The 22,264-nt window shown below is 41.9% G+C and overlaps 1 protein-coding gene across 6 annotated transcripts in view; it reads left to right on the forward strand.

The window, feature by feature from the left end:
- Positions 1–22,264, forward strand: part of CASZ1 (castor zinc finger 1) — a 319,815-nt gene that overhangs the window by 259,747 nt on the left and 37,804 nt on the right. For all 6 annotated transcript variants that reach the window (XM_073603470.1, XM_073603471.1, XM_073603468.1 and 3 more), the window contains one exon: positions 17,151–17,669. In XM_073603470.1, coding sequence (XP_073459571.1) covers positions 17,195–17,669 — 475 coding nt within the window. In that variant the 5' untranslated portion in view covers positions 17,151–17,194. The remainder of the gene's footprint in view (positions 1–17,150; positions 17,670–22,264) is intronic.

The following is a 22,264-nucleotide window of genomic DNA, read 5'->3' on the forward strand; positions in this document are numbered from 1 at the left end:
CTGTCCATATAAAATGACAATGAAAAAATAAACTGTAGCTTTGTGTGGCCATTATATGGGACAGCCAGTGTGAGACGTTCTATTAACTTGTTTCGGGGGCCAAAATATGACTCTTTTCAACTGTTCTGCTGTCAGGGAAAAAAAACTTCAGTTTCGTCTGGCAAATATTTTTTAGCTGCAAGCTCCAAAATGTGTCTTTACCTCGACCCTCGATTAACGATCTGCTGCAAGTATACGAAACTGCAAAAATCCTTGCAAGGTTTAAATAATGAAATATTTGGATAATTCGAGCTGCAAGCTCTTTGGATCACATAGTGGGATTGTGATCTTCAGAGACTGCTGTTCACAATAGACTTATCACATTAGACTGTACAAAATATAGGAGCAGATCTGTGCAACCTGGTGCAAAATGGGAGTTAAAAGTGAAGTACAGCCAAAGCTCGTTTTTGGATATACTTTTCCTGTGGATCACAGGAGTGCAATTTGTTCTGCACTCCTGTGACCCGCTGTCGGCTAATGTCACGGAGGCGGTCCAGGCTGGGGTGATCGTGACAATATGGGTCGGGATCCTCCCACAACCCTGGACTGGAACCTGGTTCAGACTCGCAGTGAGCCACTGAGAGCATGATCCAGCCGCTCCCGCCCCCTCCACAGCTCTAGTGATTGTGGGGGAGGGGAAGGGGGCAGAGCAGACCGCGGTGACTGACAGTCAGCAGCTCTCTGAGAACCGAGCGATCCGCGGTCTTTAATCCCTCGGTTCTCAGTGTTAGAGCCGGCGGGGGGACAGATGCAGCATCCACCCAGGTAAGAATGATTCTTGAAAAAAATTAACCAAAACCTGAACTTCTCTTTAAGTTTTTTTTTTTACCCTAATTACAGAAAATACAGATAAAATCTGTGTGCTTTGAAGGAAAATCTGTACTGACAGATACAGAGGCCGCCCCTTACTGACCTGTTTCTGAAAATGCTTGTTGCTTGCTGTCTCCTTTGATATTTTCTAGCCACTTACCTGGAAGAGGCAAGCAGATAGTGCAGTTGCAGTAAAGTAAGAACTTCTAATGCCGTGTACACACGGCCGGACTTTTCGGCATCAAAGGTCCACCGGCCTTTCCGACTGACTTTTGACAGACTTTCTAACGAACGGACTTGCCTACACACGATCACACCAAAGTCCGACAGATGCGAACGTGATGACGTACAACCGGACTAAAATAAGGAAGTTGATAGCCAGTAGCTGCCCTAGTGTCATTTTTTTTTTGTCTGTCGGACTAGCATACAGACGAACGGATTTTTTGACCGGACTCGAATCCGTCGGAAAGATTTGAAACATGTTTCAAATCTAAAGTCCGTCTGATTTCCGACAGAAAAAGTCAGTCGGCAGTCCGACGTTCCGGCGGACGAGTTCGGTCGAAAAGTCTGGTCGTGTGTACACGGCATTATTGGCATGCTAGCTATGGGCCAGTGCCTAAAACAGGCAACTTGCGTTTTTAAAGAGGTAAGCAAAGGCAATTATTTTACTACAGGTTTCCTTTAGGCCTCTTGCACACTGCTGCCTAAAAACTCAGCGTTTTTAGGCACACATGCTATTTGTTTTTTGTTTTTTTAATTGATGTAAATGCAGCCCATGTGCGGAGTATAGATAAGTTTAAAAAAAACAAAACAGAAATCTGAGTTGCCTATCAGTATTTTTGTATGCACGTGCGCGCACGAACACACATGTGCATGCAAATACGTGCATAGGTATGTTAACTTGAAGAGGTTAAAGTTCCATTCTGAGAGCTAGAATTTAGTTTACCCTTGTGCGCCAGGAATACTGATGTTCAGACAACAGTACCATGTACAAGTACCCATACGGTTCACAAAAAAAGTGTTTTTAGATGTATAGTTAGTAATTGTGTATATGAGAGCAGCTATATTTTTTATTATGTATAGGTTTTGCGTGCTTACTGCTACAGCACAGTGTAGTCTCTCTCACTTCAAGTCTACCAGTCAGCACCGACTGACTTAAAACAATGAATAAGCAACTCATGTTATCTCAGCATTTACATGGGTCCATGTCATGTAAGCAGTCCCCACAAAAGTATAGGTATAGACTGCTTTCCTTACAGTATTCAACCTTGATGACAGATGGGGTGCTTGTAGTGATGCTATCGGATGGCGCCGCATAAACCACAGTAGAAGGCTGAGCTGTCACCAGCACTCCAGTGCAAATAATGTTCACGTTTATCAGTGTATCAGATCGCTAGTATGAGATAGGCCCAGATTGCACAAAATCTACAACTGTTAATATAAAATCCCCCCCCCCCTCCAAAAAAAAAAAAAAAAAAACAGTAAGCATACAATATGTGAACTTCACACCAGATATTACTTTGTCAATTTTTTTTATTTTATTTTTTTAATCTCGAAATGTGCTCTGAATTAAAAATACATTATAGATTAATTAATCATATGCTGATGTGGCAAAACTCCAGCCAAATATAAAAAGCCCATTCTTCTATTATAGTTATAAAGTATTTATAAAGCACCAACAGTTTGCACAGTGCTTTACAAAATATTTAGGGATGGAGGTGTCAGAGGGGTCTCTCCAGGCCAATGCCCCCTTTTTCCTACAAAAGAGAGACGGACGGTACAGTTACAATAACACGTAAGACTTGAGGCTTAAGAAAGTCCTCCTCCTGAGAGCTTGCAATCTAAAGAGGGCGGCAAGTGATACAAAAAGGAGGAATAAGTTGATGGGAAATATTCTAGTTGTTAGTTTGAGGTGGGATCAGCTTCCTTAATGCCGCGTACACACGAGCGGACTTTTCGACAGGGCTGGTCCGACAGTCTATCCGACGGACTTTCCGAACAAACGGACTTGCCTACACACGATCACACCAAAGTCCGACGGATTCGTACGTGATGACGCACGACCGGACTAAAATAAGGGAGTTAATAGCCAGTAGCCAATAGCTGCCCTAGCGTCGGTTTTCATCCGTCAGACTAGCATACAGACGAGCGGACTTTTCGATAGGAACTGGGTCCAGCGGAGTTCCGACGCAAAGATTTGAAACATTTTCCAAATCTAAAGTCCGTCAGATTTTCGATCGAAAAAGTCCGCTGCAGGTCCGATGAAGCCCACACACGGTCGAATTGTCTGTCGGACCAGTCCGGTCGAAAAGTCCGCTCGAGTGTACGCGGCATTAAAGGGATTTGTTTTCCTAGATTGCCTGAAGGTAGACAGAGTAGGAGATAATAGGACACTGGGGTAGTGAGTTCCAGAGGCTCTAACGAAATCCTGGAAGTAAGCAATGGGAGAGGTGGTGATGAAAAAGATAGAGAGAAGGAGGTCTTGGGAAGAGTGAAGAGGATGGTTTGGTTGATATTTTGAGATGAGGTTGGTGATGAAAGTGGGAGCAGAATTATGAATGGCTTTGTAAGTTACCTGGTTATGTATTCCCTCAATGCACTCGGCAGTGGTGTCGTAGTTCATTAAATCTATTTTTTATTATTCAATTCCCACAGGTGCCCTTCACATAGATAACAGGAGTAACTGTACTGGGATTGAATCCCCAAAATTCAGGCCCTAATCTTAAATATTGGGTGTTTATGTGGACTTACCAAAGGGAAAAAAACCACAGGGAGGATGAGGCTTCTTTTATAATAAGATGAAAAGTTGTTGTCCATGTAAGACTTATCGGTCTGTGGTCCAAAACTGCTCATCTTCCAAGGTTGTATGATGGCCAACTCCATCCAATCTTCCTGATGAGGACCCTGCGTGAAGGTCCTCGTTCAGGCACTTTCTGATATAGGGTGACAACGCTCTGCCATCATGTTACCGCACATGACATAAGCATTTATTTATTATGTATCACTGGTATTTGTATAGTGTCAACATTTTACGTAGCGCTTTACATACTATGCAGTCCCTACCCTCAAGGAGCTTACAATCTTAGTTCCCATTGCCACATACAGTACCGACACACTCATATACTATGACCAATTTGGACAGGAGCCAGTTAATCTACCTGTGTGTCTGTGGCGTATGGGAGAAAACCCATGCAAGCACAAGGAAAACATGCAGACTTCATGCAGATAGTGTCCTGATGCCAGTGCTTTAAGGCAGAAGTTCTAATCACTAAGCCACTGTGTTTGCCCGCATGCTCCACCGTTTTCATCGGAAAAACGGGACTAAGGAATGACAGTTGCTCAAGTGATTGTGTAGACCAGGGGTCATCAAACTACGGACCTCCAGTTGTTCAGGAACTACAATTCCCATCATGCCTAGTCATGTCTGTAAATGTCAGAGTTTTGCAATGCCTCATGGGACGTGTAGTTCTGCAACAGCTGGAGGGCCGTAGTTTGAGGATCCCTGGTGTAGACAAAATAGGGTTTTCATCTTTTTATTTCATTCTTTATCTCGTGCAACCCCTTCATTTTTTTTTTTTTTTAAAAGGCAGTTGTTTATGCTTTACAGTGCCCTAACCTACTAAATATGATTCAGTTAGGACATTTTATTATTAAAAATTAGTTTGGCATAAAAGAGTTAGCATATTGTCATTTTATCAGGTCACAGAAGATTTTTTCAAGGTTGGTGATGATATGTTTTTTTTTTTCTGGACATTTTTCGCCACTAAGGGCTTCCTCAGGGGATTTATTAAAAAGTCACTGTTCAGAAAAGACAAAATATGCCAAAGTAATACAATGCAATACAAACTTAGTCATGCAAAAAAAAAAGACAGTAACAAAAGTCAAATAATATTTGCATTTAAATTCACCAAGTCGAATATAAATACAAATATTTTGTCTTTTTTGAACAGACTTTTTAATAAATCCCCTGAGGAAGCCCTTAGCGGCAAAACATGTCGGGATAAAAACACCATATCATCACCAACCTTGAAAAAAAATCTTCCGTGACCTGATAAAAACACCATCTGTTAACTCTTACTTTTATGCCGAACTAATTTTTAAAGATGTATTAATAAAAATAAAAGGTTATTTTTCATAAGAACTGCTTTTGGTACTATCTTGTTTATGGCACTGCTAAAAATCCCACTAAAAACCTTCCTGTATATAAGTTCCATCCAGGGATGTTGGTGCCTTTTTGAGTCTGTCACTAGCCCGCACTACCATTTTTATCATTCAGTTAAGTTCTCTTTCTTAAGTTAGGTGTAAAACCTATTTTGGGCTCTATTACTCTCATGTGTATGCACCTCAATTCGATCTTTTTTAATGCAAAGTAAAAAAATATGTTTTAATTATTGATGTATTAATTTTGTGGATATTAGCCAGCAAATTGGATTGACTATGGGCAGATGAATGTATGCTTAATGTATTATATACCAATAAAAATATGTGTTGTGTGTTTGCGCGGCAGCTGCAAAAATGATGTACAGGCAGTTGTGTGTGTATAGAAAAGTACAGAGCTGTGTGTAGAACAGTTGTGGAGCGGGTTGTGTTAGTGAGATGCCCTAGCAGGCAGGCAGGCAGCGCTGAGCTGGCTGTACATTGATTTGTGTGCACGGTGCAGCTGCCGACCTCTATTGAGGAACAAACATAATCAGCACTGACGCAAATTAGATGGTTATTCGTTTTGAAAATTGACAGAAAAACAATAAAAAAGATGAAATGCTCCCAAATCAATAGATATAATGAAATTCAAATAATCCGAGAGATGAGGTCTCCATGGCAACTGATAATGTGGAAAAGAAAACAATTTAATAAAGGACAGACACACTTTGCAAACAGATTGGCGAAGGGGGGGGGGGGAGGTTGGTTACTGTGTCTTCGTGAAGGATCACTGTCCGTCCCAAGGACGGCTGCAATAATTAAGAGGGCCTTTCGGTCCAGAAAGTGCAGATTCAGGTTTTAATACACAAAATTATTTCAGGAGCAGTGAATCGGAAAGTCGTTTGTTTTGACCTTCCAGTGAGGCCTGCAGCAGGGCATGGCGGAGACGCCAGGGCTGGAAGGGCTGAGTTATGGCATATTTGTGTTTTTATAGAGCTGAGGGGAGGGGGAGAGGTTAAACAGTATTTACAGCTCACTTGTTTTCAGGAGGAGAGAGAAATCGAGTTTATAGAGAAAAAATGCATGCACTGGATTGATTATTTTCTCTTCCATTGTGGGGAAGGCTGGGGGCCATGGGCTGGCTTGGGAAGAAGAGGTTGTCAATAGTAAAGGGGATAATGAATGGGTAACAGTGACTCTTTTAAGGGGTGGTAAAGAGATAATATATGGTTCTCTTAGAGGTTGTAGAAAGGTAAATCTTTTCCAAGGAATTCATGGAGGAGGACAAGCCTATGGGCAATGGGTTGGTGGATGCCAGTTTCAGCTCTTTTTAAGGTTTGGCAAATTTGGTAATGGTGGGGTTTAACAACAAATAATATGTGATGATTGCGACTGCATTGAGTTTTGCAATTGTTATAGTTGGCTTTCAGTTGATGTTCAGCTGAACCTTCAAGTGTTTTTTGGACAGTTAACAACTCTTTATTTCTTAGGAAAAATAAGAGTGTCATTAATGGGACTACATACATGTACTTTTAGGTATGTACCTATGCAAAATATGGGGTAGGTACTTAATTCTTAAAAAATTAAGAGCCAAGACACAAGTATACCTGTTTCTGGGTTGCTTATCTCAAGGGAGTGTTTATTAGCCATTAGCGACATTGAGCTTCAAATGTTTCAAAAGTAATAAAAAGGCTTCAACCTTCCATTCAAGAGCACATTCTATGTAAATGACAACCAACACATGGTTGAACAGAGTTTTGTTTAAACATTTGTACAGAAATTCAGAAAAACGGTTTATCAGAGCGTTCCATCTCGCCAACTTTAAGTCAGCTAATTTAGTTTGAAAGTCCTTTAAAAGATCATCCAGACCCGCTGATTTAATTGAATCCTAGTCGTATTATAAAGGGTTTTTTTTTTGTGCCTAAAACACGATATGTGTGATGTTTACCAAACGAAAACCATTTTCACATTTAGAATTTTATTTGAGAAAAAAATTCCATCCTGCTCCTTCGAACCCTTGAGTCACTACTGTGAAAAATTACCATCAGTTTGACCTAGCTAACCATTGGTAAATTGATTGAATGCTCTAAAAAATTTCAAATGAAATTTTACTGGTGTATGGCCTTAGCCATTGAAAGGAATGCATTCTCGAGCATCAGTGGCTGGCAGCTTCTGTAAGCACAATTCTATTGAGCACTAAGCAAACACTTCTCTAAATACACTCAAACCGTACTGTCACCTGTGACATGCTCTGATGCCAGAGGAATTTGTGCCTGGAGCCCTTTTTTGTCACATATGTACATCTTGACTAATGCATGAAGACCAACGGTTTCACCTAGGTTACCTTAGCAAACCTCTAAGGTACATAACTGTTGGTGAGTTTCGGCATCCTCACTATAGATCACAACTATTCCCATGCAGGATTGGTGCAATATAGAAGGGTTTAGATAAAAGCATCTACAGGAATGTAGGCCTATGTTACCATATAAAGGGTTCAGAAGAACCTCAGAATCATGTTTAAGCAGACAAATCCTTTTAAGATTCCATACTTCACCCAGAACTGATGCTACACTTGAAGTCCACATGAAAGCTAGTAAGATCACATGGTTCTTAGAGTAGAGTGCACCACCGAACTGTTTTGTTCATGTTCTTGGATCTTGTCAGATTCACATTCCGACATTACATTTTGAATCAACCTGGTTTGTATTAATGCAGGTCATATTATTTACCCTTTCTTCCAGTATGAGTCCTTGCTATGCCGCAAAGTAATTGGAGCGATTCACTAAGGCATGTGTGGCACATTTCTGGTGGTGTGTATGTAGTTGGAAGTCTTGGCCAAATTTATGAAAATCTTGCAAAATTTTCATTGATGGTACCAATGCGTGCTACAAATTCAAGTAGTTTGTAACACTTTTACTATATGATGCTACTGTTGCAACAGATAATGATCTGGAAAGTGGAGTTAAATAAGACCTGGAGTAAATTGTTGATTGTGTCAGGCGTGTAATTATTGTGTTGCATCTTTGAGTCAATTCTGCAACAAAAATTGTCTTGAAAGCCCAATTCCAGGACATCTGAAAACTCCTCCTGTGCCCATACTGCAAGGGTTAACTGCTCCTTTAGTTCCAGGGGAGGGTAAAAGCATTTTACTTACCTGATCCCCCAGAAGATAGAGCTCCCCTATGCGCCAGCGGTAAACTGTTCCTCAGCGTCCTCATATCCAATGCAGGGGCCCTGCATTTGTTTTGGTAATGCCAGGGCCTTAGACCACTGGAGCATGGGAAAGATGATGCTGTGGGGACCAGTCTAGCAGTGTAGAAGATCCATTAACTAAATATTCTTTTCCAGGACCCCTAGACCTAAATAACCAGGTTACCCCAGCAGTGCAGGTGCAGCCCCACTGTAAGGGAAAGTTTTCGAGTTTTCCCAAGTTGGACTTTAGGTTCCTCCGGAACTGATATTTTATGTTTCCAGTATGACTCTCCCAACTTCTCAGAAAAGCTTCTTTGCCTGTAAAACTTCATTACTCCACAGGAGAGATGCCTGCGACAGTTCTGTCTGTCGCGACGCGTAAATAATTCCGTCACGCTACAGGGTTCTAAAGAGCATCTACGACACTCTATATGAATTCTAGGATTGGTGTCGCAGTAAAGGTAAATCTTTCTGAGCTATTTTTCACTATGCAAACCCATCCAACTATCAAGGCATCCACGCTTCTCTCATTCCTGAACTTGGAATTGCATGTACTAAGCCTCTTACATTGTTACAACTTCGTCCAGAGATGGGGATACATCCTTAGGAAGAAATATGTGCTCATTTTTCTTAAGCAGCATTCACACTGAATGAAATGTTTAGAAGTCTCGCCAAGGGGTAACTTTATTTCCTACCAGGGAGTTCACAGACGCACAGACAGAGCTATAAAGCAGAGTGCAGGGAGCTGACAGCCGGCCCTGCATTAGAAAACCTATAATTCAGCAGGGATGCCACGTCTTACCCCCCCTTTTCTTGCACGCCATGATTTACAGATATAACTGGGGAGGGGGCTCATTTTTCAAGACTAGGAGAGTAGGGCTGGGATGACCAGCAGATCAAGAGAAGGCAAGCTAAGGGACAAGGAAATAGATCAAGAGGACACAATGCCATTCGGAAAAACCAACACACCATTGTTGTAGAACAAGTATCATCCATAGGGCATAGAACCACTGCTAAAGCAGATGGCACGGTAGCTGATTTTTATTACAAGAGACCACGATCAAGCGATTCCAGCTATTAGAACACCAAACTCTACAGTTTGGGAGGAGAGGCTTGCCTTGGTGTGCTACAGATGTACATTGTGTCTACTTTCAGACAAGTGTATAAATACAATATATGTTACGTCCATACATTACACGGTGACAGCCCAAGATGCGCCATGATGCATTGTGGGAGTTACCGCAGAGCACTGAGGATTTTTTCAGGACTGCCGCCAAAGATTTAATATTTGTTTGAAATGAGAAACGATTCTCAAATGAATTTGGAGAGCTCTGGAATTAATGTCACCTCCCTTTCAATTTCTGATGCCTGCTGATTTGAATATTTATAAATATCAGTAAATTATTTATTGGGGCAATCTGCTGTACCATTTAACAATTGCAGTTAACGCTTTGCTTACCGCCACGGCGCGTGTAATTGAGACTATCTCCTGACGGCATGTACAAATAATGGCAAATTAAGAGTACAGCTCTATACATTTTCCTGTGTTGCGGATTGGCTATTTATACAGGTATAAATTTAAAAATCTAGGAGTTCAAGCCAAAATTCTCATTACAATATATATTGTGAATTGATGTCATTGCCTGTGTCTGTATTGTGTGAATTACGCCGGACACAGTAGCAGGGCGGAAACGTATTTGGATATCTTGCTTGTACACAAGGATGTTTGAAATGGCATCTTGCGTCCCCTGGGGTCACCCTGGCACCGTCTGATAGAGGTGACAGGTTCCAGTCCGTGCCAGGGATACAAGTGTTGATGTTTATGGGTGAATTGTCTGTACTGCAGAGACAATCAGTTTATCAGATGCGAGTAATTAAGTTTATCTAATGAAAATACACAGGATTAATATTTCATCTGGCTATTTGGGGGATTTGGTACTAACAAGCTTCGTGGATGACAGAGTTGGAAACAGATGCCCCATCATTTAAAGGATAAGCTCACATGATGAGACCTTGCCGCTGATTTTTCAAGGGGCACAGATTCACGGGTGAGGCCAGACAAGAGGTCGGATGTTAGGAAAAGGCCAGCAAGACCACTGGTGGCTCGAAACGCAAGTGCCTGGACTTTGACATTTTTCTGAAGGGGTGCAAATGCCCTGTTTGCTACCCACAAGCAGAAAACATACAGGTGTAAACCCAAATTATTCAATTTGTGGACAGCAGAGGACCTCTATCAGTTACCCCCTCCCTATTAGATTGTAAGCTCACAGGAGCAAGGCCCTCCTAACCCTCTTGTATTGAATTGTGTTGTATTGTCTCCCTTTATATTGTTAGGCGCTGCACAAACTATTGATGCTATATAAATCCTGTATGATAATAATATTGGTAAAGCACTGACATTTTGGCTTTATGATCTATTAGGCAAATGTTAAAAATATTTGGGGGTAAAAACATATTTTATAAAACTGTAAAATTTAATTTTTTTGCAAAAAAAAAAAAAGGGCTTGTCTGATATAAAAATTGAGGGTACATTTACACTAAATGCAGTTACTAGGGCACCGTTCACACCACAATTCTGGTTTGATATGTGGTACAGAAAAATGCAGATAAAATGTATTTTTCCGCAGCACCCCATGTCACTGTTGGGTTAAATTTACTAAAACTGCAAAAAGTGCAAAATTTGGTGCAGCTCGGCATTGAAACCAGTCAGCTTCCAGGATTTATCGTCAAAGCTTAATTGAACAAGCTGGAGTTAGAAGCTGAATGGCTACCATGCACAGCTCCATCAGATTTTGCACTCTCCATTTAAAAAAAAAAAAAAAAATAATCTCTCCCCCCCTGTGGGACAATGCACCATGCTGCTCTGAAGAGACTTGAAGTGTCACTTCAAATAAAGTTAAGAAAAAGTAAACAGTGGGATGCTCTGAAATGCTCGTCGTACCGCCCACAGTCAGACCTCACACAGTCACTGGCTGTTTTGCAGTAAAAAAATAAGCAGAGCGCGCACCGGCTTTGTGTAAAATCCTCAATAGAACTTTATTTCATCAATGTATTGAAATCACACAGGGACCAGGTGTACACATATAACTAAATCTTCCCTATAATCCAAACTATCCCCGATCAACAGATATACACTATTTTATCAAAAGTATTGGGACGCCTGCCTTTACACGCACATGAACTTTAATGGTATCCCAGTCTTATGGCCCGTACACACGGTCGGACTTTGTTCGGACATTCCGACAACAAAATCCATGGATTTTTTCCGACGGATGTTGGCTCAAACTTGTCTTGCATACACACGGTCATACAAAGTTGTCGGAAAATCCGATCGTTCTGAACGCGGTGACGTAAAACACGTACGTCGGGACTATAAACGGCGCAGTGGCCAATAGCTTTCATCTCTTTATTTATTTTGAGCATGCGTGGCACTTTGTCCGTCGGATTTGTGTACACACGATCGGAATTTCTGACAACGGATTTTGTTGTCGGAAAATTTTATCTCCTGCTCTCCAACTTTGTGTGTCGGAAAATCCGATGGAAAATGTTCGATGGAGCCCACACACGGTCGGAATTTCCGACAACACGCTCCGATCGGACATTTTCCATCGGAAAATCCGACCGTGTGTACAGGGCATAAGTCTGTAGGGTTCAATAATGAGTTGGCCCACCCTTTGCAGCTATAACAGCTTCAGCTCTTCTGGGAAGGATGTCCACAAGGTTTAGGAGTGTGTCTATGGGAATGTTTGACCCTTCTTCCACTGAAGTGGATGAGAGGGCCTGGCTCACAGTCTTCGCTCTTATTCATCCCAAAGGTGTCGGTTGAGGTCAGGCCAGTCAAGCTCCTCCACCCCAAACTCGCTCATCTATGTCTCTATGGACCTTGCTTTGTGCACTGGTGCACAGTCATGAAGGGGTCATCCCCAAACTGTTCCCACAAAGTTAGGAGCATTAAATTGTCCAAAATGTCTTGGTATGCTGATGCCTTAAGAGTTCCCTTCACTGGAACTAAGGGGCCCAACGCCTGAAAAACAACCCCACACCATAATTCCCTTTTCACCAGATGATTTGGACCAGTACACAAAGCAAGCTCCATAAAGACATAGATGAGTTTGGGGGGGGGCCTTGTGGACAGCCTTCCCAGAAGAGTTGAAGCTGTTATAGCGGCAAAGGGTGGGCCAACTCAATATTGATCCCTACGGACTAAGACTGGGATGCCATTAAAGTACATGTAAAGGCAGGTATCCCAATACTTTTGACAATATATGTCCAAGCTTCAGTGCTTGACTACCAAGCACTATCAGTGCTGGCTTATGTGTTTCGAGGGAACATTCTCTTCATCAGAGTCCTTCACAGCGTTGTTGCGTTTCACTATATGAGCTCTATATATATATATATATATATATATATATATATATATATATTACATTCACATCAGTCCCTGCCCTCAAGGGGTTTACAATCTAAGGTCCCTAACTTAAATTATATATATATACACACATACGAATGCCAATTTAGACCAAGCCAATTACCCTACCAGCATGCCTGTGGAGTGTTGGAGGAAACCATGCAAGCACAGGGAGAACATGCAAACTCCATGCAGGTAGTGCTCAATAAATGAACCTGAACTAGAACAGTAGGAGTTTGCTACTGTCATGTTGCCGCTATAGGACAAAGAATTTCCCCACCTCCAGTGTTTATAAGTTGGTGTCAGTGGTATTTTTTTTTTGCAAGAATGTGACCTGATCTGCAGTAAAGTCTTGATGTTCACAAATAAAACATCCCTGTATTAAAGAGGAGATCATATATACACACACTATACGGTATATTGTGGTTAGTTACCATCTCATCTTAAATTTAGATCACAGAATAAAAGTTTATAAGAGGCCTATGATCCTGGAGAGGCCTGCATCGAAAACTTTTCCTTTGACCACACATATATAAACCCTCTGCGAATATTACTTGAGCGTGCTGCTTGGCAAGTTTGTCTGATTCCATTATTGCAAGGCAATTGTGCAGGTCATTTTACTTCTTGTCAGCAGTCTACTAACTTGACTGTGCCACTAGAAGAAAAATAATCCAACAATACAAGGAAAAAAAAATATCAAATAAAAACTTCATTGCAGTGAATTCCCTAGAATCAATGACCGAAGCCGCTTTGTGATCTAGAAATTCCCAAGGTCGTGAGCGATGGCCAGCCAAGTCCAAGGTCATTTCCTGGACTAAGTGCAATAATCTGTTTTATTGATATACCGTATGGCAGAGTGTGCTGGGGTTTTTTTTATTCTAAGGGCTAACAATATATCGTGTATATTGCAAGTATGCCTCACACGTTATATAATTTGCTTTGTTAAATAAAAACATGAATTATACATAGAAGTGGTATATGGATAACTGACACACACATAGGTTGCACTCGATGAAGCCATGTGTATCACAAACCAAAAACGCTATTTAAATCACTTTGAAAAACGCCCCCTAGCTGCGGCCATGTTGAGTAAGGGCAGATGGTTCATGTAGCATTTACTTCCTGGAATCCATCTGCCCTTGGCTCAGGCATGCGGCGGGGGGGGGGGCTGAGAAAACCCCTCTGAAGACTCCTGTCATGGAAACTAGGGGGGGGGGGGGGGGTGTATTTAGCTGAGAAAACCCCTCTGAAGACTCCTGTGATGGATGACATAATTTGCCTAGGCATGGAAACTAGGAAGTAACTGAAGAAATGTGGAAAAAAAGCTTTAAAAAAAAGGAAATATGATATACTTTCCTATCTATTTACTATAGCTAGCAGGATAAGGATTAAAAGAAGTCGATGGTAATTGAGAGAGTGAAGTTCCACTTTGAAGACTGCAGTGTCCTAAGTGCCCAAGGCACTTAGGACACCACTGTCTTCATACATCCTGCTATATACGTATATAATACTATATAAAGTTTGAATACAAAGGGAAAAACCCACAGTTCTGCCAATTATTTTATATATATATATATATATATATATATATATATATATATATATATAATTTTTTTTAAATTGACATTTTTATCGTAGAAATTTACAAAAAAGAAACACAATTAGCAACATGGATATACAGTAAAGCCCATAGGTACCCCAAGTATATTTGGTAACATACCCATGGAAATTAACATAAAATAAATCTTTTTTTTTTCTTATGTAAATATCATAATTTAATTTAGCCAATTTAGACTCTTGGAAGCCGAAACTGAGGTGGCAGCAGAATTAAAAGATAGGCAGTCAAAAGCCTCAAAATCCTTTGTAAACTGTATTTAAAATGCATTACATATGGAAAGTGGGATCACCGATATACATGCTGCCCCAATGGAGACCCCCCCCCCCCCCCCCATCCCAAGTCCACCATAGTCATGTTTGATTGTCAGATATATAGACACTCTGAGCAATGAGTGGAATAAGAGAACAGCTGTGAAAGAAATCCTACTGGAGCTGTCTTATAACACATCCTTCCTTTGTGCCTCTTTAGGAAGGCCAACCATGAGTCAATTAAATTGTTCTGGCATTGTTTTAGGAGGAAGTTGTGTGTGTAAACAGACCAGTTGGTAGGTTTGTGCTGGGGGGAAAAAAAAAAAGATGAAAAAGTTCAGTTTGACAGGCCGACTTTATGAATGTCTTCCTTATATTGATGTAAAATAAAAGAATTTTTGTTTGGGCTGAATTAAATAATGAGGGATGTTTATTTTAATGATGGAAGAACAAGCTAGGCTAGTTTAACCAGTGGATGGCAGGAGGAGCCGGTTAACTGCTTGCGGACGGCGGTAGAAAACCTTGGTGCCAACTTATCTTTACGACCCAATATTTTTATTTAAATTCCACCAATATCAATAGCACGGTCCACTTTACAAACTGTAAACTGTTACTGCAAATAAGGAAACAAATGTAAATCTCCCTTTGATTTATGTGTTCGTAAGCTCCCTCTGCCTAAGTGCCGTAGACTTCCTACGTACGTACAATGGTCTAACGTACGTAAAAGTATGTGAGAGAGTGTAGACCCTGGAAATGCTTAGTATTGGGACTTTTTAGTCCCTGGACAAGAGCATACTGGTTTTATCTCACACCTAATACATGTTTAAGTGGAACAAAAGAGTAAAAATTGCGGACAAGACATATATCTTTGTTCATCAATGCAGTTAGTAGAAGTAGGAACATAATGTACTTTTACTGCTTCAGTACATAACGTCCGATTTTGGTGTGAAATCTGTGGATTGTAAGTCATGAACATTTTAGCTGAAGGTCCATTGAATGCTTATAAGTGGTTGAAGCTTTTTATTTACTTTTATTCTATTCTCAATGGGCTGGAAATTAATTGTCCATGGCAGTTTACCTTTGGACAAATACTCTGATGCATAGGTAGACCTCACTCTCTCATAAGGGCTTAACGTTAAAATATGGCCCAGTGTATGGACATTCAAGTATCTGCATATCCTTGAAAAGCAGTAAATTGGTACAAAAGCAAGCCCTCTCTGGGCTTTTTAGCTGCAGGTACTGTGGAACGATGTGAGGTCGCCCAAGTGGCTTTCTTAGCAGATCGCACTTCTCTCGTCACTGCCCCACTGGAAGGACCTGCCCTGTGTTTACAGAGTGTAGGAGGACTTGCTGAGCCACCGAGAGAATGACCCAAAGGACTTTAGTGCTTTTGCTGTAACTTTTGGGCATTAATTGCTCCACAATGTTCATAGAGGTCAGTGAGGGCTTGTTTTCCAGCACATTTCTTGCTTGTTAAGACTTTGTAGGTACTTAAATGTCCACAGTCTGGCCACATGTTGAGTTTAGGATGCTCAAAGGCTGTGCTGGCTGGTTGTCAACATGTCAGGCTCCTTGTGTGTTTGTTCTAAGCTGTCAGGTTAGATTATAGTACTTCGGCACAGAGAACATTTAAAGTATACCTAAAGGCAATTTTGTTTGGTTTGGATAGAGGGGTGAGGGGTTAGAACCGCTGTCAGTTGTTTTTTTTTTTATTTTGCTGTGTCCCCAGCATTCTCTCTGATTTTCCTGATCACCATTGTCCCTGGAAATTAAAGTGAGGGTTATTCCAAATTTATGAGTTTCCACCAGAACCAGGAATAGAATGTTAATCTTCCAGTGGGGACACTTGTAATAACAGGCTGAGAAGGCATTTTCCTCACATTGGAATGATATCCTTCCACTTCCAGTTGAGTCTACAGGACAGGGAGTAAATGAGAATTGTTGGGAAAAAAAAAGCTGCTATAGGCTCCATTCACACTTGTTACGGCTCCAAAGTTGCGCAGACTTTAGAGTGCAACTTGGACGCAGCTTTGGATAGGTGCAACGTGGATACATCTTTGGCTTTGACCAGTGTTAATGCACAACTGTTGCATTATATAACACACAGGTACGACTTTCATGCAACTTTTGAGGGTTAACATTGAAGTCTATGACCCTCAAGTTGCATGAAAGCCAGACCAAAGTAGTGCATGAACTACTTTGAATTTGCTGCAACTTTAAGTCGCACGTATATGAATGGTTACCATTTGAAAACATGGGGAACGACTCGTCATGTGACTTTTATGCCCAAAATTGAATGAAAAGTTGCACACGTGTAAATGGAGCATTAACCGTCCCCTATCCCTATATCCACAATTTTTTTTTAAGTTTTGGTTTTTGAAATACATTAATCCATCAATCCATATCTACCATCCAGTTGAAGTACACTAGATTATTAGACCACGAACAACAGTGTCCCTTGTGTCTTCTCAGTTAAGATCTACAGTATAACTCAACTTAAGAGCTCACTACCTGTTGTTCAACTGTTACTAGAGGATCATATCTTGTGCTAAATAAATAGCAGTTAAACAAACACACAGTGTTCATTCTGGTTTATGTTATCAATACATGCTGTGCACTTACCATGTTACCTCTATTAATTGTCAAGGTATAATATTGATAAATGTCTGTTTTTTTCTCTTTTCTCAATCTGCAGCTGAAAGAAGTGTTTGCACTGACACAGCCTCAGGAAAGCCGAAGATGGCTGCCAAACGCAAAGGCGGCCTGAAACTAAATGCTATCTGTGCCAAACTAAGCCGGCAGGTTGTATCAGAACATGGATCAGATCTAGGAGATGCTGAACCTGGACCACTGGAAAGCAGTGAAAGAGAAGGGGAAAAGAAACGAGAGGCGGATCCCGCTGACAACCTCACCTCTGATCAACGAGCAGAGGAAGATAAACGCCGTAGGGAGGTCATAGAGAAATGGGTCAATGGGGAGTACACAGAAGAACCCCTCGAAAGGCCGACTAAAGACTATAAGAGAATAGGCTTGGCTGAGCTTCCTCCTGAAGGTGTCTACATGGTACAGCCCAAGGGGTGCAGTGATGAAGAAGACAACACTGAGGAGTCCAAACCCTCCCAAACCAGCAGGTACTTGGATGAGAGAGCGTCTGATAAGACTGTCTCCAAGGAACCAGAGGCAACTGCAAAACTTGCCTCGGGAGCACCTACAGGTGAGTTTCACTGTCAATCTTAAAATGGCAATCCAACTGCTGGTTCCCAGGTTATTTCAACAATCCAAAAGTTTTTACTTTGTAGATTTACAGCATAGTATTGGAGAACACGAAGAAGGCGCACACTGGCCTTGTGCATTACTTTAAAGTGGATGTAAAGCCCAATTTTTTTTTTTTTTTTAATTAAGGCTTGTAACTTGTACAGTATAGGATTTCATATCATCTGTGCCCATTCTTGCCACGAAGAGTTAATCCAGCTCTGAGCAGCCCTCTTATCTTTTTTCAGTGAGGTAAAAACAGACACACAGAGAGATACCAGTCAGTTCTCCCCCCCTGCTGTGAGTGACAGGTGATTTACATATCTCATGCAGGAGCCTTAGAGAGGCATTATGTGTAATTCTCATCCCCTCCTCCCTTCTTCTCCAGCTCTCCCAGGATTGGCTGCTCCACACCTCAGCATGATTGGGCATGCTGAAGTCATGTGGTAACTTTTCTGGGTTTTGACTGGATGTTAGTGATCATAGCAGAAGTTCAGTGTAAAATACACAGGAGAAAATTCATGTTGACAAGGGGAGTGTAGAGGTGGGCGGGGAGTCTGCTGACATCACAACTCCACCCACCGAGCTCTGGACAACAGACCCGCCCACAGAATATGCCGTTTTTCGGGTCTCATAATAGACAGAGGGGAGATATTTGACAGGTAAAGATACAAGCAGGAGGCATGTATATCCTTATAGATAATCCCTATGGCAGTAGTTTAGAAAGGATGAGAGTGGGTTTACATCCACTTTAAGACTTTTTATTAAGTAAAATAAAAAATGCCAATATACTCACAAAGATACACAATAAAGTGCATATAACAATTCCCACCAAGCCATTAGGAATGTGTCCCTCCACAAAGGCGCAATTTACGTGTTTCAAGGGCAATGGCCTCTTCCTCAGAGCTCTTAAAATGCATAAGCTGCGCCCTTGTGGAGGGACACATTCCTAGTGGCTTGATGGGAATTGTTATGTGCAATTTATTGTGTATTTTTGTGAGTATATTGGTATTTTTTTTTTTTACTTAAGGTAAGGCAATGCACAAGGCCAGTGCACCTTCTTCTTATGTTTGTTTTTCAGCATTGGTTTTCCCCGAAATGAAGTGGACAGTAAGGCTGATTTGGAGTATGATGTGGAAGTCCTCAGTGGTGGCCACTTCTCCTGTGCATCACAGGAGTGCAGTTCGCTCTGCACTTCTGTGACCCAGTTTCAGCAGACAGCGGGCTGAAGCTCGCTGGTGGCTGACGTCACAGAGCCGGTCCAAGCTCCCGCCCCCTCCACAGCCCAGCACTCCAGTGAGTGCGGAGGGGGCAGAGCAGAGAGAGAGCAGGTGACTGGGACAGGGAGCTCTGAGAACTGAGCGATCGGCAGTGTTTGATCGCTTGGTTCTCAGTGTTAGAGCCAGCGGGGGACAGATGCAGCATCCACCTAGGTAAGTATGAATCAGAAAAAAAAGCCAAACCCCATACTTCTCTTTTAAAAACAAGATTGGGCGGGAACCTATTCTGAGCCCACATGCAGACTTTGTCGTCATGAAACCCTTTTCCACCTGTAGTGCTAACAAGATTTTTGCTATTGTACATCTTTGCACAGCACCTTCCTCGGTCGTGTTCACTTTGCAAGGGAAGTTGCACTTTGCAGGGTAAGTTTCTCTTAACCTAGTGAATGAGGTGAAATGTTGCTGACTTCAATCATGTGCAAGCAAGAGTGGCTCTTTTTTTTTTTTTTTTTTCTTGCACATGATTATTTATTTCAAAGTTATATTTTACCACATTCATCAAGCTTTGGGGAAAAATTCCTCTGCAAAGTGCACAACCTAATTGCCTTTAATAAATCAACCCCCTTATTTTTAGCCTATGTACACTATATTACCAAAAGTATTGGGATGACTGCCTTTACACACACATGAACTTTAATGGCATCCCAGTCTTAGTCCGTAGGGTTCATTATTGAGTTGGCCCACCCTTTGCAGCTATAACAGCTTCAACTCTTCTGGGAAGGCTTGGGGTGGAGGAACATGACTGGCCTGCACAGAGTCCTGATCTCAACCCGATAGAACACCTTTGGGATGAATTAGAGCGGAGACTGCGAGCCAGACCTTCTTGTCCAACATCAGTGCCTGACCTCACAAATGCGCTTCTGGCAGAATGGTTAAACATTCCCATAGACACACTCCTAAACCTTGTGGACGGCCTTCCCTGAAGAGTTGAAGCTTTTATAGCTGCAAAGGGTGGGCCAACTCAATATTGAACCCTACGGACTAAAGCTGCATACACACAATCGCACATTCTGACAACAAAATCCATGTTTTTTTTCCCAACGGATGTTGGCTCAAACTTGTCTTGCATGCACACAAATGTTGTTGGAAATTCCGAACGTCAAGAACGCGGTGATGTACAACACGTACGACAAGCCGAGAAAAATTAAGTTCAATAGCCAGTGCGGCTCCTTCTGCTTGATTCCGATCATGCGTGGAACTTTGTGCGTCGTTATTGTGTGCATACGATCGGAATTTCCAACAACGGATTTTGTTTTCGGAAAATTTGAGATCCAGATCTCAAATTTTGTTTTTGTTTGTTATTCCGACAACAAATGTCTAATGGAGCCTACACACGGTCGGAATTTCCGACAACAAGCTCCCATCAACATTTGTTGCCGGGAATGCCATTAAAGTTCAAAGGCAGGTGTCCCAATACTTTTGGTAATAGTGTTTGTTTGCTGTAGACTATAGGAGTTGCTTTTTTTACTTCCAGGTATCACCAAAATTGTCTATTCAAGCAACCGATACATCTACCACTCGTTGGCTTTCTCCGTACATCTTTTGTCTTGTTACGGTATTATCGGGCATGAATAGGGATAAGACGACTTAAAAGAATTATGGGACAAATTTGCCAGTTGGCGTATAGCAGAAGTTAATTAGTACTGGAACAATGTTATTTTTTTTTTCCTCCCTATACATTTATCGCTATCAAGCTCTTTCTCGAGTTTCATAGGGACTTAGCTTTTGCTAGTATTAATTAAACAGTAGCCCGTAATTAATAAACTGGGATAAAATATGGTTTCCATTCCATCGAAATGCCATTGTAGCCCTGCCATCGCACCTTCTCCCCGGTACTCTAATGTCTGCCGTGACAGCCAGCCTGCCGTCTCTGTCTCGGAGTGTTTAGGCGGTCAGACGGGTTGGCTTGGCTGTCTGCTGGTTGGCTGCGAGTGGCGGTGCTCGGCTCATAATTATGCATGAAGATATAAACAGAGCTGTTTAATTATCCTTCACCACATCAGTGACAAAGTAATTAACAAACATTGTGAGATCAATGGGAAGATGTGTGACCTTCAACAGACGCCCATAGGAAAGCATTTCCCTCTATGGGACAAGGTGACTCGGCTCGTCGCGTGCACTGATACAGAGAGACACGATTGCTGCCGTACGGCGCGCACCACACCACTTCTTGTGGGATCCCAGATCAAAAAAAAAAAAATGATTCCTCCTCCTTTAGTGTTTTCTTTCCAAATATAGTCAGAAAGTGCTATTTATATCTCTATGCCTGTGTCCCTTAACATCTAACCGAGGGACACTGGGGGGGGGCCTTCCCTGCAGTGTGTGAGTACAGAGGAAAGCACTGTCATTCCTAATTGCTTTCAAACCACAAACATTTAAGATAATGTGCCCAGCGTGCTGAAAAAAAAAACAAAAAAAAATCTGTATATAAAAAAAAAACAAAAAAAAAGCACCTATCTACACTGGTCAAAAAACGCTTTTGAAGGACATTTATCAAACAACTTATCGCAAAATGCAGACGCCTGTCAGCAGTTTTTATGTGTATTTGCAAACCCCCCCCACCCCGCGCCTGTAATGCTGGGCAGCCAACCGTGACAAATTTGCACAGGTCTGCAACAGATTTACCACCGGAGAGGAGACTTTCACCAAAAACAAAGAAACGCACAAAGAAGAAGTGGTCAGGTGCGGGTTTTATTCTGTCGCAGTGCTCATGAATGAAGCTGCCCGATTTTAAATCTGTCTCAAAGGGGGAGATTTACTAATACTGCAGCACTCAGGTGCAGCTGTGCACGGTAGCCAATCAGCTAGTTCATTTAGACGGCTTTCACACTGAAAGCGCCGGCCGTTAGCGGTAAAGCGCCGAGCATTTTAGTGGTGCTTTACCGCTGTTTAAGCGGCGCTTATGCGCCGCTTTTTGCCTGCTAGCGGGGTGCTTTTAACCTGAAAGGGGTTAAAAACTCCCGTGTTGCGTCGCTTCCGAAGCGCTGCCCGTTCATTGCAATGGGCAGGGGCGTTTTGGGAGCGCTGTATACAGCGAACGCTCCCAAAGCGCCCCAAAGATGCTGCTAGCAGGACTTTTTCTAACGTCCTGCAAGTGCACCGTCCGGGTGTGAGAGCACCCATTGCAGTGAATGGGAGGCAATTTTCAGGCGCTTTACAGGCGCTATTTCTAGCACTAAAACGCCTGAAAACTGCCTCAGTGTGAAAGGAGTCTTAAGATTTGACAATAAAACCTGGAAGCTGATTGGTTTCTAAGCAGAGTTGCACCAGATTTTTC

The sequence above is a fragment of the Aquarana catesbeiana genome, linkage group LG10 (genome assembly GCF_042186555.1).
Source record: "Aquarana catesbeiana isolate 2022-GZ linkage group LG10, ASM4218655v1, whole genome shotgun sequence".
Classification (NCBI taxonomy): Eukaryota; Metazoa; Chordata; class Amphibia; order Anura; family Ranidae; genus Aquarana; species Aquarana catesbeiana.